This window comes from Mchenga conophoros, linkage group LG22, assembly GCF_057382185.1.
Source record: "Mchenga conophoros isolate Kocher_MC1m ecotype Shallow Benthic linkage group LG22, M_conophoros_male_GT1.1, whole genome shotgun sequence".
Taxonomy (NCBI): Eukaryota; Metazoa; Chordata; class Actinopteri; order Cichliformes; family Cichlidae; genus Mchenga; species Mchenga conophoros.
In genome coordinates this window covers 32,323,612-32,342,676 of record NC_140546.1, presented here as the reverse complement: position 1 = coordinate 32,342,676, position 19,065 = coordinate 32,323,612, and the positions used below count along the sequence as shown (strand labels likewise).

The 19,065-nt window shown below is 39.4% G+C and overlaps 1 protein-coding gene and 1 long non-coding RNA gene across 2 annotated transcripts; both read left to right on the top strand.

Annotated features, from left to right (window-relative positions):
* The first annotated feature begins 4,447 nt into the window (after positions 1-4,447).
* Positions 4,448-6,334, top strand: marcksl1b (MARCKS-like 1b). Its single transcript, XM_085262658.1, has 2 exons — positions 4,448-4,776; positions 5,738-6,334. Exons 1-2 carry the CDS (start codon positions 4,690-4,692, stop codon positions 6,287-6,289), a joined length of 639 nt encoding a protein of 212 aa, XP_085118784.1. The 5' UTR covers positions 4,448-4,689; the 3' UTR covers positions 6,290-6,334.
* Positions 6,335-11,571: 5,237 nt separating this feature from the next.
* LOC146549753 (uncharacterized) lies at positions 11,572-15,887 on the top strand. The gene is made up of 5 exons (XR_014890448.1): positions 11,572-11,920; positions 12,618-12,683; positions 13,034-13,189; positions 13,642-13,734; positions 14,032-15,887. It is a non-coding gene; the product is annotated as an uncharacterized LOC146549753 (long non-coding RNA).
* Positions 15,888-19,065: the final 3,178 nt, after the last annotated feature.

The window sequence follows — 19,065 nt, the reverse complement described above, 5'->3', positions numbered from 1 at the left end:
TTTCTTGTCCTGTTACCTCCTACTGATCTCATTTGCCTTTTCTGTTTCTCTGAATCTGTTCTGTCTACTTTTATTTGATGCATCTATATTGTTTGCTGGTAATAATTTCTTGGTTTCATTACTAATTAAATGATCCATCTTTTCTGACCACCATGGTAATTTGGTCATGCATTATAGCCTTCTTCCCTGATCACATAAGAATGATAACACTGTTTTTTTATAGTTAATATCTCCCAATAAATGTAACCTTTATTTCACATGGTTTTGTTATGCTAGGCTACTGATGTCAGACAGCGACACAACTTAGACTCTTAACCTTTGCGGGAAGCAGATTGTTGAGGAAGTAAGGCCTGCAAACTCCACAGGAGCCTAAACAACACTCAGGCTAAGAGGCCCTTCTTCTTCTTCTTCTAGTGAGCCTGTAATAAAGTACATTAAACAAAGGCTGATCAAATGTTTTGCCCTGTGAGCTCAGTGTTTTTTCTATCTAAGACTAAGATGTGCATAATATGTATAAGTATAATCTAGCTTGGATTTTATGGCACTATATGGCCACTAAATATACTTTAATTTGACCATATTTTAAAAGCAAGAGCTAGGTGACGGCTCTCTTTGTTTACTATCTATTAAAGAGAGTGTTATCTCACGTAATGTCTACTTTGGTGCACTGTGCAGCCTGTTGCTACTTATTAATTAATGTGTTGCAAAAAAAAGTGAGATTTTTTTGTAATTCTTGTGTGCTTTGGTTACTTTCTTCTAAAAACAAAAACAAAAACAAAACTCAGGGAGTAACAAGTTGCTCTCATGTGTGTGAAAAGTATCGATAAAACTAACTGATGAACATACGAGCAACAATGTATAGTGTTTCCATCCTCCTTCAAGCCCTCATGCTATAAGATCAACTCAGTAGATCCCAGCTGTGAACAACTATTAGTCTTGGTTCTCCTTTATCTCTTAGCAAGAATTTAATTAACTAAAGATTACTTATTTAATGTCATTATATTAGCAATTACTTACACTATATCGTCAGAAATATTTGCTTGCCTTCCTTCACACAAACGAATGTGAGTAGCATCCCATTCTTCGTAATCCACAAGGTTTAATATGAAGTCAGCCCATTTTTTGCAGCTATAACAGCTTCAACTTTTTGTGTAAGGCTTTCCACATGGTTTAGGAGTTTGTTTATGGGAATTTATGACCATTCTTCCAGACCCACATTTGTGAGGTCAGACGCTGATGTTGGACTGGCTCGCAGTCTCTGCTTTAATTTATTCCAAAGGTCGTCTGTCAGGTTGAGGTCAGGCCAGTCAAGTTCTTCCACACCAAACCTGCTCATCCATGTCTTTATGGACCTTGCTTTATGCACCGGTGCGCAGTCACGCTGGAAGAGGATGGGGCTATACCCAAACTGTTCCCACAAAGTTAAATTGTCCAAAATGTCTTGGTATGCTGAAACATTAAAAGTTCCTTTCACTGGAACTGAGGGCAACTGAGGGGCTTAGCCCAACTCCTAAAATGCAACCTACACCTCCAACAAACTTTATACAGCAAAACCCAGACATGTTGATTGGATTGCAAGATGAAGACGGGTGAATCGTCACTCCAGCACATCTCCACTGCTCTAGACTCCAATGGCGGCGTCCTTTACGCCACTACATCCGACTCTTTGCATTGTGTTTGGTGATGTAAGGCTTGGATGCAGCTGCTCAGCCATGGAAACCAATTCCTTGAAGCTCTCTGCACAATGTTCTTGAGCTAATCTGACGGCCACATGAAATTTGAGAGTATGTATCAATTGACTCTGCGCACTCCACGCTTCAGCATTTGCTGGCATGACAGCAATTCCCCCACAATGACACACACATTGTTACAATGCCACTAACAGCTGACTATGGACAATTTACGAGTGAGAAAATTTCACAACTGCACTTTTTGTTGAGGTCTGTATGCAGTCTGCATGTCTAAGTACTTGATTTCATACACCCGTGGTCATGAAAGTGACTGGAAGACCTGAATTCATGTGAGCAACATCAGTAAGGAGCACTCTGCATTCTACAGTGAAAGTCTTCAGCTGATACAGTCACATGAATAACTTTGTATTAACCACATTGATGAAATGTTTGCATGGACAATGCAAAACTGTGCTTTGAGCCCATTGTAAATGCATTAATGATTACACAGTTCAGCCAGTATCTCAAACTCATTTCTGTTCATCGCTGATCTGTACCTGCAAAGAGATGAGCAGGTGGGTTTCTAATAGGACACACATTTCACTGGTCCCGAGTCTTACAAAATCAATTAGACAGATTGGTTGCAGTAAAGAACAATTTGCGCCACTGAACACTGGAGTCTTTGGCTTGCGTAACTGAGGTTTTTAACATCAGCAGCTGTTGTGAAGAATGTTTGTGGAGGCGAACGATCAGGGGGAATGTGCATGATCATCCCGTTGGCATATTTAAGCACTGGTATGTTGTTGACAAGCGGAAGTGAACAACATTTCTAGTCACGTAGACATGAGGAGACAGCGTGACATGCTACTAGCCTCAACAAGAATCCTGTTCTCCAATCTGATGGCCAGAAATGTGTCCTCTAAATCTACATCGAACAATAGAGTAAACTCTCATTCAGTTGTTTTTGTTCATTTGTATTGAATGACAGAAGTGAATCCACTTTACCATTCAGCTGCTCCTCCTGGTGGGAACAGATCTAGATGGGAAATAGTGTACCTGGAGGTAAAAACATTCCCATTCCCAGTCTTTTTCTGTTTTAGTTTCCACCTGTTGATTTTGTCACAGTTAAGTCCTCTGTATAAATGAAAACTGTCATAAAATTTCTTCCATCACAGTGAGGGACTTAATGGACATACGGTAAAAGCAACATTAAAAAGTGCTGAACTCCAAGACAGCGGAGAGGTGATCCATGGGGAAACGAGTGGGTTACTGTTTTTTTTTAACTGCAAAAGAGCACGCTGGCCTTGGCGGAGCATGCGCTCCCTGAATGCCCATTTAGGTTGCGTTTATTTCTGTGTAACCAAGATTTTGATCTAATTGCTCTTCCAGTGTGCCTTTTTCAGATAACTGCTCTGTCAATTAGTGGGATGCAGTGAATCAAACCCATGACAATCCAAAATTACTAGATTTCCACAACAGTACAGATTGTGGTAGAAGTATAACTTTTTAGAGCAAAAAGAAAAGCTGTTTAAAGGCTTTATTTAGGGCATAGTCATTTATATGGTTTGACTTGTTCTTCCATACATGCAAAATCAATAGTCAAGTGACCTCTGAAATTAAGGCTAATTTAGCCGTACTTCAAAAATAGAGGAATTTTAAGATGGCTATAGTGTTGCAAGAATTACTTCTTCTCCTCTTAAACTGTATTTCATGAGCTGTGTTGTGCTAGTAAAGCATAATACATCTACCTGATGGAACTACTATTTTCTCGAGTAATTTGACTGCCCAGGGGAGACTGTGCCTGTGATTTACTCTATATGGAGGCTTTTTCATACCATAAGTTGACTTCTGGAAACGTGTTGGATTTTACTGACAGTCTGACTAATTGCTGAATCAGACTGTAATTTGAGATATGTTTTTGTCTACCATCTGTACTGAGACTGAAACCAAAAGATGTCCAGTCAGAATTCCCCCACTTACGCCAGGAAGCAAAAGTGAAACAATAATGGTGCAGTGCATTACTAAATGCCATGAAATGAGACAGTGGGAATTGGAGGTGAAAGGAAAATAAATCTAGGTAAAAAGGGTTGTCTTTCTACTTTTTAGAGCAGTTTTCACTTCTTCTTTTTTTTGGCACTTTGAGGAAAGGATCTAACAGTCAATTAATAACTCAAAAGAACTAGTTGCAGCCCTAAGGGTGCTTGTGCATCCTGTGTAAATAAACTGCTACAGTGAATAGAGTTGTTATACCGTGTTCATTATTTCTCACTGCTGATTTCTTGATCAAAGCAACTTTAGGTTCAATTTATGCTATGACTGAGTGTATCAGGTGCAATGCTATTAAAGCCCGCACACACATCCAAACAAGTGGTTTAATGTTTACTATAAATATACCTCACTCTCATCTGGTAATCACCTAGATGTTCTATGAAGCTATGTGCTCCATATCTTCCCTCTGAATTATCAGCCATCATGTGAATTGAGGTAAGCAAACACACTCATACAGTAATACTCACTACAAGGAAGGAAACTACTTTTGTGTGGGAGACTTTTCTCTTATCTTTATGCTATGTCAGCATTGTTTTTTTAGTTTCATGCCTATAAAACACTGCATTTAGTAAGGCTGAATTGATTTCATTGCTGGGGGTCCACTAGAGGGGCGGGGACAATTAGGGAGTCAGAGGTGATTGGACAAAGTCGGGCTGGAGCAGACGATGATTGGCCGTTCATGAACAGGATCCGCCCACGGGTGGTGCCCTGAACCTGCTGTATGTTGAAGCGTTACGTTCAGCGAGCTTCGAGTTTAGAGGGTCTCTCTCTATCGGGGTGGCAAGTCAGACAACGGGAACAACCGAAGGGGAGTAGCTGCTGTTTGAAGAAAAAAAATTAAAAACACACACACTTTTCACGGTTTCACCGCTGGATACGTAACTCGCTCTGGAGTTGGATTAACTTAAAACGCGCCTTTTTTAGTTTTTCTTTTTAATTTGCTTTAGAAGACCGCTACTCACCGAAGACAATGGGATCCCAGGCATCCAAGGGAGAGGTGGCCGCGGAGGCAAACGCTGCTGCCGCTGATGCTGCAGCTGCCAAAACCAACGGACAGGTAAATATACCATCTAGTTGCTCCGTATGACTACTTTATCACAGAAGGATGGCATAATAAATTGATAAAAGTTGAGTTTCTCACACGAAAACCTCGCATATAGCGGATTTGGCTAACGATGAATCGATTAAACTTGAATGTGAGGACATTTTGGGGTAAGTCAGGTGGGGCTTTGTAGCATCTTGTGCTCAGACGGGTGTTCACAGAGCTCCCCCCAAAAACATATCAGTCCGCGGGGAGGGGGGCTGTTATTTGTCACGGTTTTCCCAGTTTCAAGTAAGTATGTGTTTATTTGTCACTGAGGTCGAACCGAGAACGCTTTTTGACAGTGCCAGTCACAAAAGGGGGAGGGGGCGGCTTGCTCGCACGTAGGCAGTCTACTACTCCTCCCTGAAAAGAGCCCTGTTGCCGTCTCACCGCAAATCTTGCAAATTGGTACTTTCCAAAACGTAATGTAAGTAAAATTAGTCATTAATGAGATGTCAAATGTCACTAATATTCAAAACAACGATTTTCCGTCACTCTTACCAAATAGTCTTTGGGGGGGGTTCATGAATAAAAAAAATTCTTCGGAGTTTTAAATGTTTTTCCCCTGGAAAATTATCAAATTTTTCTTGGGTAAACAAAAAATAACAAATGAAGGTGTTTTCATTCGTCCATCGATGAGCTTCAGCCTCGTCTTTGTTGAGCCCGTCTGTCTGGCAACCCGGGCGGTCTGTGAGACGCTGCCGCCGCCTATCGCCTGATTAGGGTACTGCAAGGCGTCGCCTCTTGAGCCAGACGACATGGTGGTTAATTGATGAGCGCAACGATGCTCGGCAAAGATACGAGACCTCCCCAACAGCAGTTGTTCTTGTTTGTATTTTATGTTTGTTTTTTAATTAAAAAACACAAGACTTGATAGAAAGCTGACTTATTTTGTGTCTTTTTTTTCTTCTTTTTTTTGTAACCCTTTTTACAGGAGAACGGTCACGTGAAGACCAATGGCGATGTCTCTACAAAGCCCGATGGGGATGCTGCAGCTACCAACGGCTCCGCGGAGGCCGCCAAGGAGCCTGAAGCCAGTGCGGGAGGTGACACTATCGAACCGGCGCCTGCTGCAGACGGAGAGGCTGCAAAACCGGAGGGCGAGGCTGCGGCCAAAGAAAGCACCAAAGAGAAGAAGAAGAAGAAGTTCTCCTTGAAGAAGCCCTTCAACTTCAAACTGAACATCAAGAAGAGCAAGAAGAGCGAGGCTGTGAAAGAGGAAGCGGCTGCCGCTGCCCCCTCTGAGGAGAAGCCTGCTGAGAATGGAGCCGCTGCTCCTGCCGAGGAGAAGAAAGAGGAGGTGAAGGAGGAGGCTGCTGACGCCGACGCTGCCTCTGCCGCTGAGGCTCCGAAGGTGGAGGAGGGGCCAGCTAAGGAGGAGGTCCCCAAGGAGGAGGCCAAAGAGGCAGCTGCTCCTGCCCCCGAGGCCACGAAACCGACAGAGGAGAGCAGCTCGACCCCCGCTCCGTCTGAAAAGAAAGAGTGATTGTACGTTTAGCTCACAATGAACTGGGTGAACTGTTTTTCAAGAGAGAGAGAGAAAATTAAGAGTATATATATATATATATATTTATATATATGTGTATATGTATACATATGTATATGGATATATGTATATGTAAATATATACACATGTATGTGAGAGACTCCTTCGACGTGCCACTTTTTTCGTCATGATAACAAGACGACAGACTAGATTCACTAGATCACTTTCCTGGTTACTGCTCGACATCTGAACCTGGACTGAGTTTTAGGCTGCGGGTTTGGTCGCTGTGCGTGGGGAGGGGGGGGGGGGGTTGGGGGGATTTTTAATGGCTAGCTGGCCGGCAAATGACACCATGAAGTAACGATGGATGATGATTGGAGGTCGAAGCATCTTTTCCCTTAAAAATCCACAACTCAAGATGCCTCCTGCCGAAGGAACGACGCTAGATAAGATACTAGGACACCACAACCACTTGAAATGACTGTTAAATAGAAGAAAAAGAAATCAGAAAAGACTTGCCAACTTTTTACATTCCTATATTTTAACCCAAATTTGAAGTATTTTGTGGTGTATTATAGAGAACCATCTTAAAGATTCAGAGAAGCTATGTCTTGTTTGTTCAAAGAAAAAAAAAAGATAGACGACTTTGATTTTTACCTTACTATGAAAAAAAAAAGAACACTTAAGCTTGCTATGTTCACTGTTGCAGTTTGATATGAAGCAGAGTTGTTTATCTGTCTTGTGTGAGCCTGAATCTGCTTTGTCTCTGTAAATAAATTGGATTGATTTCTGTTCTTTATTTTGCTAATGTTGACAGATGTTACTGGTTTTATTGTAAAGTTGATAATGGTAAATAAATGTTGGTTACCTGCCTGTTTATGTGTCTTCATGCTTATTTCCATCATGCACTGCTCTTGCCACGGTACAGTTGACTTAGAATCTCTTGAGCGTGTCTATCACATTATCACATTTTTAACGAGTAAACAGGCGTCCACTCGCAGTAGTCAAGCAACAGGAATTCGAGCAACACACATAAACGCCATTACACAAATAAGTCCTTAAAGAAGCAAACCTTTCCACTTGGACGTAATCTCTGGGCAGTTAATCAGAATCAGAATACTTTATTAATCCCGAAGGAAAGTTATTACAAATCTTCTTTGGTCAGTAATGTATAGAAAACTGTAACTTTGTTGCAAAGATTTCGTTCAGAGTTCTTCGAGTACCAAATTTCTCTACGAAAGCACCAAGAATAAATAAATGCAGCCGCTGTGCTGTTCCCTCCAGGTTTGACCTCAAAATTTATTAAAGTGATAGTATCTCAAGTTTTAGAATCTAGAAATAATGTACCCACTCTTCCACACGTAGAGCAGTGTTACTACACGGTCTGTGGTTTGGTATAACCACTTTCATTAGTCACCACTGTAACATTATCTCTTATGCGTGAATTATGCTTGAATGGGACTTACTTTGTAACTGGAAATAGCTTTTAACGCTACACTGTAACCTTTGACATAACCTAAAGTGCACCTCCTGTAATGTTAAATGTAACTAAAGATCACGTCGATGCAGCCCGCAACGACTTCAGTGGCATGGCAGGGTTAAGAGGGGTTTCCAGTTATGTTGTAAGGATGTAGATTTCCTGCAGAAGTCTGAATCGAGCTTTAGTCAGCATTTTATACTTGTTTTGTGTGTTTGTATAAATACAAAGTAATTAATGGGTTAACGTCAGGTGGCTCTAGTGACAGATTTAACCTCCTAAGACCCAAACTCATCCACAGCATGCATTTTTAATTTCTCTTTGATATTTGGGCTGATTGGGACCTGATGAATGTAAAAACAAAGAATTACCAGATTTTTTTATTTTACCTAATTTTTGTTTCTAAGAAAAATGAGAGCCATATATGAAGATATTCATTTAAAATTTTGATAGAACAGTAGCATTATAATGTTCTCATAAGTGGATATCAGGCCCTTGTAGAGCAAAATTGACTATTTTGGTACTACTCTGACCACATGAAGGACTTCATGCTATTTATAGATTCGGCCTTCTCATCTAAATCTATGGAAGAACTCTTGCTTTTGCAGAATTCCAGATTTCCATGAAATTTCACAAAATTTAAGATGTTAAAAAGGTAAAACTAAGCCTTTAAAAGCTTTCTTACAGGGTAAAGTCTGCAAACTTTCTGTTAATTTTTATAATAACATTTATACGCTGACACTGTGTGTGCATTGTGTTTATATTCCTCCTGGAATACGCGCTTCTTTTGCGGTGGAGGAACACCAAAGTAATTGCTTACGGAGCTTGCTTCTTCGACATCTTTAAGAGTTCTGAACAAATGTCTGTCCTCCTCCAGAACATCTTATGTGCGCAAACGCGCATTCCAACTTCTTAACTGGTGCGCGTCTTTTATTTTGACCACCTATGTGCACCCCTGTTTATATCAAGACAACCATCTGAACAAAGGTTAACATTTCAAAAGTGCTAGGAGGCATTACAAGATGGCTTTCCAGGGAGAACTTTGCTGTTGTTATTCCATTGGGAATGTTTTTTTTTTCTAGATGTATACTTGTAATCAGATACAACCCAGTAAATCTGAACAGGTAAAGATTTATTCTACTAATACATAATTAAGTAATAATGATCAAAAGGGAGTTTTTCCTTCCCACTGTCGCCAAGTGGTTGCTCATAGAAGGTCATCTGATTGTTGGGGTTTTCTATCAGATATTGTAGAGAGAAATATTACCTTACAATATAAAGCACCTTAAGGCAACTGTTGTTGTGATTTGTTGTTGTATAAATAAAACTGAATTAAATTGAATTAATACACAAGTATGAACTACAGGATGGGCCATTTATATGGATACACCGGAATAAAATGGGAATGGTTGGTGATATTAAAGTCCTGTTTGTGGCACATTAGTATATGTGAGGGGGCAAACTTCTCAAGATGGGTGGTCAGCCATCTTGGATCCAACTTTTGTTTTTTCAATAGGAAGAGGGCCATGTGACACATCAAACTTATTGGTAATGTCACAAGAAAAACAATGGTGTGCTTGGTTTCAACGTAACTTTATTCTTTCATGAGTTATTTACAAGTTTCTGACCACTTATAAAATGTGTTCAATGTGCTGCCCATTGTGTTGGATTGTAAATGCAACCCTCTTCTCCCACTCTTCACACACTGATAGCAACACCGCAGGAGAAATGCCAGCACAGGCATTAACTTTCCGTAGTTTCAGGTGCTGCACATCTCATATCTTCACACCATAGAGGATTGCCTTCAGATGACCCCAAAGATAAAAGTCTAAGGGGGTCAGATCGGGAGACCTTGGGGGCCATTCAACTGGCCCACGACGACCAATCCACTTTCCAGGAAACTATTCATCTAGGAATGCTCGGACCTGGCACCCATAATGTGGTGGTGCACCATCTTGCTGGAAAAACTCAGGGAACGTGCTGGCTTCAGTACATAAAGAGGGAATCACATCATCATGTAGCAATTTCAAATATCCATTGGCCTTGAGGTTTCCATTGATGAAGAATGGACCCACTATCGTTGTACCCCATATACCACACCAAACCATCACTTTTGTTGTTCCAACAGTCTTGGAGGGATCCATCCAATGTGGGTTAGTGTCAGACCAATAGCGGTGGTTTTGTTTGTTAACTTCACCATTCACATAAAAGTTTGCCTCATCACTGAACAAAATCTTCTGCGTGAACTGAGGGTCCTGTTCCAATTTTTGTTTTGCCCATTCTGCAAATTCTGTGCGCCGATCTGGGTCATCCTTGTTGAGATGCTGCAGTAGCTGGAGTTTGTAAGGGTGCCATTTGTGAGTAGCTAATATCCACCGAAGGGATGTTCGACTGATGCCACTCTCCAGTGACATGCGGCGAGTGCTAGTGTGGGCTCTTGCTGAATGAAGCTAAGATAGACACTGATGTTTCTTCATTAGTGACAGTTTTCTTGCGTCCACATTTTGGCAAATCCAACACTGAAGCAGTTTCACGAACCTTAGCAAGCAGTTTGCTAATTGTAGCATGGGAGATGGGTGGTCTCGTAGGATGTCTTGCATTAAAATCTGCTGCAATGCGTTCATCAGATATCAACACAATTTCGATCCGCTCCTCACGTGTTAACCTCTTCGACATGTCAATGGGTGTGAACAAAGAGAAACTTGTAAATAACTCATGAAAGAATAAAGTTACGTTGAAACCAAGCACACCATTGTTTTTCTTGTGACATTACCAATAAGTTTGATGTGTCACATGGACCTCTTCCTATTGAAAAAACAAAAGTTGGATCCAAGATGGCCGACTTCTAAATGGCCACCATGGTCACCATCCATGTGGAGGAGTTTGCCCCCTCACATTTACTAATGTGCCACAAACAGGACTTTAATATCACCAACCATTCCCATGTTATTCCGGTGTATCCATATAAATGGCCCACTCTGTATCGTAGGACACCTGTAATATTAAAAAAAAAAACATATAAAACAGGACTGGTTTACTTGCATTATATTTGGCTTAATACATCCAACTGTCATGCCAAATTATTTATAAATAGCTAAAAATGTAAAATGTAATATAAATTTTAACAATGTCTGGTTACATATAACTTGCAGCCCGAGGCTGTATTGACTTTGTGTTTTCCACTAATGGAAAACGACTGGAGACATCTCAGTGGGTTAAAAAAACAAAGAAAAAAACCCAAAACACATGTGTCTCATCATAGTATTGATGGTCCACAGCTCATTAAAAAACCAAAGCCCACTATTTCTATTCTCATTGATAAGGAAATCCCACATGGCCCAAGGTTCTAAGATAATTGAGCACTCTTGACATTCTAGTGGGAGTCCGCTGACCCCTGGCTCCTCAATTAGTCCCGTGGCCCTGAGATCACTACAGCTACATCCACCCCCCCCCGTCCCCTTCACATTCACAGTGTTCCTTCCATTAGAAGGAAGGCAACAAGGCAACCACCCTCCTGAACATGGCAAGCTGAGCACATCAGCCCTGCTCTGGGTGATCTGACCTAGTTCACATGCTGATTTGATGAGTTGAGATCTGAGCTACATTTGGTTCCAGCCTTCAAACAATTCTGAGTTATTGAAAAAAAGCCGAAACTCCCAGCTGACGAGGCGCCGTGCGTCTTGTAGATTTCAATTATTAAACTTCGACAGCAGACATTTTCTTACTAATAGACAGAAGTGTGCATAAAATAATGGCAGAAGAAGCGCACTTAATTGTGTAAACCATCCACATCTACCTACACTCAAAAAAATGAATGAGGTGGATTGTTCAGTGTATATTAATTATTTATTTTCATTTTACTTAAAATATATGTTTTTGTTAAGTTAACATATGTTTTTCTAATCAAGTCTACGTAATTGTGTCTATTATTCAACGTACATAATACTAATGTGTTACTTGATCGCATAACATTTAAGTTAAGTCAATTAGGATCGATATACCTTGTATATCCACAAGGTGGCAGTAATGCAAAAACAGTTGTAATGAAACCGCGCAGAACAAGAAGGTTTCACGGCTTGTGCCTGCTCATGCGCAAGACTTCAAATTTAACTGAAAAAGGCTGTTTTGGCGCCAAGCTGCTGTTTCTTTGAGAGGTAAGACCACTTTTTTCTTTGACTATGTTGTGTAGTATCTATATGTCCAGCATGGTTATATTTTGCGTTTGTCTTACAAGACATGTTATATCGTTTGCGTGTGCTTGTTTTACATTAGTTTTACTGGGTCCTGGACATGCTTATTTTGTGGACTGTGTAAGAAACATTTTTATTGTTTTTTGTTTTATTAAGGGATTAGCTACAGGGGTTCATGGGGTTATTCTTTCAAGGGGTTATTTTTCCATTTGCTTTCTTGGGATTCCTTTTCTGTAATCCGAGAGTCGGAAATATCGAATAGGATAGCAAGGATAGCATAAAGTGACATTTAAAATCCAAAAAGTCAAGGGCGAAAGCCACTGTGACACCATTGTTCTGCTCTATCAGTAATCTGTATTATGTAAAAATGGTCTGTAAATACAGCATGTTTCCTAGCGGAGTTATACATATCAATGTAGTTATAAATTACAGTTTGTGAAAGTACACACTTAATTTTTTTAATAAAATTATTCAAGACATATGAGTGGACAGACAATGGAGGTCGACAGACCTGGTGATAATTGCTTCTATAGAAAGTTAGCACATGGCAGTGTCAATCTCTTGCTTTTCTTCTGAGTAGTATTTTATTTAGTTGTAATTCAAACAATAATTTGCTTCTTGAAATTAAGGAATTAATTTTTTTTTTCTTTATAAATCTCAGATCCCGCCTTTACCTGCTCCCTCCTATACTGATGTGGTGTATGTGGTATTGCTGAGCTTGTATGTGGTATGTGAACTGTTATACTTTTAAAAACAAAACTGTTTTATAAGTTAAGTTTTCTTTTGTGACCCATCCCATGCCCCTGTTATTTCTTCTCCACATCTGAACCATGGTAAAGGTTGCAGTTCAAGGGCCTGAGGCATGAAATTCTTTTCAGATCAGCTGTGATCAATATTTTTTGGAACTTGATAAATAACAATAAAAGCTGTAATGGCTCCATTAGCATTTTGTGTAAATGTTTGTGTTAAAATTATAGCTTTAATGAGGTCTTACTACATTAGTTTTAGTTTGTATATGTGTACATATAGTATGTATATTTACAGTACAGTATGTTGTGTTTGTTGACATATTTTCAGGTGGAAGCAGAATATGTGAGGATTACTACTGCTGCACATGTTCCAAGGCTTTTTACACAACTTGACCAATACACTGACCAGCTCATAAAAGTCTTCAAGAAAAAAGGAGGCGTTGCAGGGAAGAAAATTAGACAAACTTTGGCCCCAGCCACACAGGTGCGTTATTCTGTTGGTAGCAAAATATTATGGCTAATAAGATCATTTTCAAATTTAAACAGCTAGTGTATGGTAGCTGCACAGTGCACTTACATTTATATTAAGCAAGACAAAGTTTGGTACTCAAAACGTTGGAAAATTTAAATTACCTAAACATATGTAAAATCTGATCCCTTGATTTAGGTTAAACCAGAAGTGAATGTTTTTATGTTATGTTTTGAATGCAAAAAAGATGATGTATTAGTTTGTCTTTACCTCCATTATGGACATATATAATGTGGTGGAAACCCTGCCCAACAGGTTAACTATTCATGTCCATGTGATGATTAGTTGGTCTTGTGTACATGTCTATCTGTGCAGTGGATATGTCATTCATTTTGCGTATAATGTGAGTTTCTGTCATCCTAAAGTATATCTGTTTTCTCTTCCTGTATCTCTGCCACTCTCTACAGAAGGAAACCATTGAAAAGGGGAGGGAGTGTGTCCTCAGGGCACTACCTTTTTACCTGAATGAAGACCCAAGCATCCTCTTCAAAGAATAATTGGTTGGTAATTTTAGTTTAGTTTTTTATCTGTATTAAACCAAATTTTGAATAACTAATGTTGTTGCATGTTGTAATGTTGTTGTTGTTGTAATTTGCATGGAACCTGTTTAAATGTTTTGGGAAATCTTCTTGTATACCCAAACTATTTATATTTATCGTTGAATCTGTAGTCTAAAATAGTGGCGCACTGGGGTGCATGTTCCTAATATTGTGTTTACGTCATTAAAGGGTAGCTTTGGCCCTTTTTCTTTCTTTTTTTAAAACTGGATGCCATTTTTCTATGTTTTTGTGTCTAAGCTACAGCTGTTCAGAGGGAGCTGGAACAAATTACCCCTGCTATCTTTACCATCGAAAGAGCTGATGCCAGCACTCCTCCAGCCGATGTGGGTATAACCATCTAGTGTGTCCTGCATGACCTGGAAGACCTGGCCTCTGCATGTGCACTCTTAATGGGTGGGATATATGCACTGAATCTCAGTTAACCTCAAGACTGAAAGCTAAGAGACAATCAAAAGTATTGAGATTTAAAGGATTTAATTGAGAGATGATACTGCACCAGAAATGTTGAAGGGTGGTGTGTATATTAGCGTTCAAGGCATATTGTTATGAGGTAGAAATATGTTCATATTCAGTTTGTGTTACATTGTGTGCATTGTAAAGGTAATTGCAATACATACTAAAAATAAGGGTAAGTTAGGAGGTTGATCTGATATCCTCGTGTTGGTGTTGTTCCCAGATCATCATACTAAATGTTGTTCCAGGATCAACATTGCAAGTGACCAATCAGAATGTTGTGACGTCATACTTTTGCGACTTCGGGAAAAACCGGCGTAAAACAAAAAACTGTACTTAAGCTGCGTGAAACCGCCTCTGTCCGCCGATCAACGGACCCTGACCCTAACCCTAACCGTAACCCTTTAATAAACAGTAAGCAGAATTGATATTGTCCTTGCAACATTGGAATTTCATAAATGCACGAATGGCTTGGAATAGAATAACGTCACAACAATGTGATTGGTCACTTGCAATGTTGAACCTGGAACAACATTTTCATGATGGTCTGGGAACAACACCAACACGAGGATATCAGATCATCCAAGTTGGGAATGCAGGATGAATGTATATTTTGTGGACTTTTAAAGACGAACAATTGTTTCCATGTTAAAATGTTTACATCTGAAGTTTTTTGCCCAAACACTGGTAAAATAAATGTTGACAGTGGCAAGTGTTAAATGGTTACTGCTGTGCTGTTGCAAAAAAACTGAACGCTGACAAGCTGTTTTATTGTTAGACCATAATGTTGGCATGTTTTGTTAAAGTTTTATTTGGGGTGGTGATGTAATTTTCTTTGATTGCTAATATCAGTGGACTATTTATTATTATTATTATTATTATTATTATTATTATTATTATTATTATTGTTGTTGTTACATAAATTTTTTTTTAAATTGTGGCTGTTGAGGTGGACACTTCACTTTGCATTGTTAAAGGAAAGCACTTCATTGGCATTGTGTTACTGGACTGACCCTAAGCAATCATTGCAAATAGCAACTTTGCTATCCATTTTAGACACTAAAAGAAAAAAACACTCACAGACCTTACTAGCATCACATGTGCATAACTCAAGTGTCATCTTATCAATGTGTTATGTGATCTTAATGCGTTTTTTTTCTCTTCTATTTCTGGTAGATACAGACATTTAATTTAAAGTCTTGATGTTGCATCTGTCTACATACTGTTAATTACTAACCCTAATGAGCTGTTGTGTTTTATTTTGGACTGGGTTTACACAAATGCTCACTGAATGTGTTGGCAATAAAATAAATTTTAAAAAATAAGTTGGATGTACTTAATTCATTTGTGTGGAACCTGTTGACAAAATAGATTTATGTAAAACTAATTAATAAAGCACAAGGTGGCTGAAAATATAATATTTGAATTAATCTAACTTAAATTTAACATTTTACTGCCACAAATAAGAAATGTGTTGAAGTAACTAATCTAAACTATCTAACCTGAAAATATATCATCTTTGTTCATACAACATAACTTGATTTAGTTAGTCTTAAATATGTCTTGTTAATCTTAAGTAGTTTTTTTAAATTAGATGAACTAAAGATTTTTGCTTTAAACTAACATAATTCAATTTCGTGGAACCTGTTGACAAAATAATTTTAATTAAAGTCAACGTTTCATTTTTTTGAGTGTACACTGTGCATGGGCACGGAAGATACAGTGAGCTACAAATTATTGATGACTGCTCCACACGGAGTTCACCTCTCCATTGTTTGGTTTGTTCTGTACATCGTTGTTCTGTTTGCACTGCGTGATGTAGGTGAGATACTGTGACTGATCACTTCAAAGCTGCTGCATTTTTCATTCAGCACTGACAGGCTATGCAGAGATTTGGGAAGTTCAAGCCAAACACAAATGAGCGCACACCGCCATCTGGTGGCCAGTCTCAAATCCTAATCTGCTTCAGGTTTCGTCATTGAGTTTGTTATTACAGTTTTTTCTGAATGCTTACAGTTTTTTCTGATTGCTTAAGCACATTTTTTGTAACTATTGGCTAATTTTGCAAAACTCTTCACACAAATAAGAAAACCTGTCACCCAATCATCAAAACATTGTAGTTCTCTTGCAAAAGCAAACACAGCTAGATTAACTCTTCACACCTTCGTAAAAATGGTGTTTCCGTATCAAACAGTACACACAAGCCATCATCTACTAAGCACACAATGCGCCAACTGCACACTGATGGTATGAATACAAAACACATCTGGCTTTTGCTTTCTCTGTGCACAAGGTAGGCTATGTCAGTTTGAGCTCATACTTCTGTCATAGATCCATAAGCATAGAGGGATCCAAACTTCAAGTACTGCTGTTTATTCAAACACATCAAAACAACCACAAGTGTTTATTTCCAAGTATAGGATTATTTGCAACCGCCATAATGACTCTATGGGTTACTTGGTCTGCAGTGAACATGCTTCCTCTGCCCCCAGCATCTGGTCATCTAGCAATTCTGTAAAGTACAATTTCAGTATTTTTACATCAATGGTATTGGTGTGTTTCTCATTGGCATATGGCAGTGCTACAGATCTTAGTGCGAAGTGACTGTACTCACTGATTCTCATTTCAAAATGTCCTTATGGTGCTTGCTACAGTGTAGCGGCTCGAGTTAGGCTGGACCCTTGGCCAGCTTCCCTCAGGGTCATTCCACGGTTGATTACATGGTCCACTATTGTAGCTCTGATGTCATCAGCAATTCTATTTCTTACTCTTCCTACCCTTCCTCTCCCCCCTCCTCGTCTTCCTCTTGCTCCTCCTTGTCCTTGTCGTCCTCTTCATCCTACTTCTTCACCTCCACGTCCTCTTCCTCGGCCTCCTCTACTTCTCACTCTTTCTGCTCCCTCCATTGTACTCCGCACACACAGCTTACCTGTATTATAGTGCTTAGGCTGATTGCAAAGTGAACTAATTATCTAAAAAAGTTTTCACATGTGAAAGTGTGCCAGACAGTTGGCAAATTAGTGTTAATGATAGACATACATGTGTATACTTTTGCTAGGAGTGTGTTGGAAATTTGGTAATTGAGTGTTGTGCAGTGAATTGTGCCTACAGTTTTGCAAAGTGTGTGTTACAAAATTGCAAACTGAGTGCAAAGCAGTTTTTGTGCTTTTAGTTTTGCAAACTCAGTGAGTGGTATTGCTATAAGTCTGAATAGTTTTAAAGATTGTGCTACAGGAATCACAGTTAGGGTTTAAGCAATCAGAAAAAACTGTAAACCCTAACTGTGATTCTTATAGCACAATTTCTAAAACCATTAATACTTATAGCAAAACCACTCACTGAGTTTGAAAAACTAAAAGCACAAACACTGCTTTGCACTCAGTTTGCCATTTTGTAATACACACTTTGCAAACCTGTAGCTACAATCCACTGCACAGCACTCTTTTTGCAGAACTGTAAACACAACTCACTGCTTTACACTCAATTTCCAAATGATCAACGCACTCCTAGCAAAACTATACACATTTACGGCCATTATTTACACTATTTTGCCAACTGTCTGGCACACTGTCACATGTGAAAACTTTTTTAGATAATTAGTTCACTTTGCAATCAGCCCAAGCACTATAATACAGGTAAGCTCTGTGTGTGGAGTACAATGGAGGGAGCAGGAAAGAGTGAGAAGTAGAGGAGGCTGAGGAAGAGGACGTGAAGAAGTAGGATGAAGAGGACGACAAGGACAAGGAGGAGCAAGAGGAGGACGAGGAGGGGGGAGAGGAAGATGAGGAGGGGGGATAGGAAGGGTAAGAAGAGTAAGAAATAGAATTGCTGATGACATCAGAGCTACAATAGTGGACCATGTAATCAACCGTGGAATGACCCTGAGGGAAGCTGGCCAACGGGTCCAGCCTAACTCGAGCCGCTACACTGTAGCAAGCATCATAAGGACATTTTGAGAATCGGTTAGTACAGTCACTTTGCACTAAGATTTGTAGCACTGCCATATGCCAATGAGAAACACAACAATACCATTGATGTAAAAATACTGAAATTGTTACTTTACAGAATTGCTAGCTAGACGACCAGATGCTGGGGGCAGAGGAAGCATGTTCACTGCAGACCAAGAAACCCATATAGTCAATATGGCGATTGCAAATAATCCTATACTTGGAAATGAACACTTGTGTTTGTTTTGATGTGTGTAAATAAACACCAGTACTTGAAGTTTGGATCCCTCCATGTTTACAGACCTATGACAAAAGTATGAGCTCAAACTGACATAGCCTACCTTGTGCACAGAGAAAGCAAAAGCCAGATGTGTTTTTTTTATTCATACCATCAGTGTGTAGTTGGTGCATTGTGTGCTTATTACAGTTTTTCTCGATTGCTAAAACACATTTCTTGAAACTACGCCTCATATCCTCACAACAGTAAACACAAATCCATAACATCTCACTCAATTTCCCAAACATCCTATTTCCAGGTCAAAATGAAGCTCTACACCCAAAACTATTCACTCCTGCTGAAAAACCAAACTTTGCCCTCAGACATCAAACACAAGCCCTCAAAAACACACACACTACAACAGAGTTTTGCACACTGGTACAATTAATTCAAAACAATAGTTCCAAAACAAATAGGTTGCTTATGGTTCTCCCCTTCAAAACCCTTGTCACATGATAAACACAAAAGACGCAACCAATGTATGTACAGTGGCACATTGTCATTCATGTACTATACAGTACAACACACACCAGAAACATTATCCCACCTCAGCATCTTGTCTTTGTCTGGGTCAGGCCAGAGAATCTCATCCAC

What these genes read in the sequence shown, in the direction of transcription:
- marcksl1b (XM_085262658.1), top strand. Translation starts at nt 4,690, where the DNA reads ATGGGATCCCAGGCATCCAAGGGAGAGGTGGCCGCGGAGGCAAACGCT. An exon ending in CTGCCAAAACCAACGGACAG is followed by an intron (nt 4,777 to 5,737) that starts GTAAATATACCA and finishes CCCTTTTTACAG; the next exon opens with GAGAACGGTCACGTGAAGAC.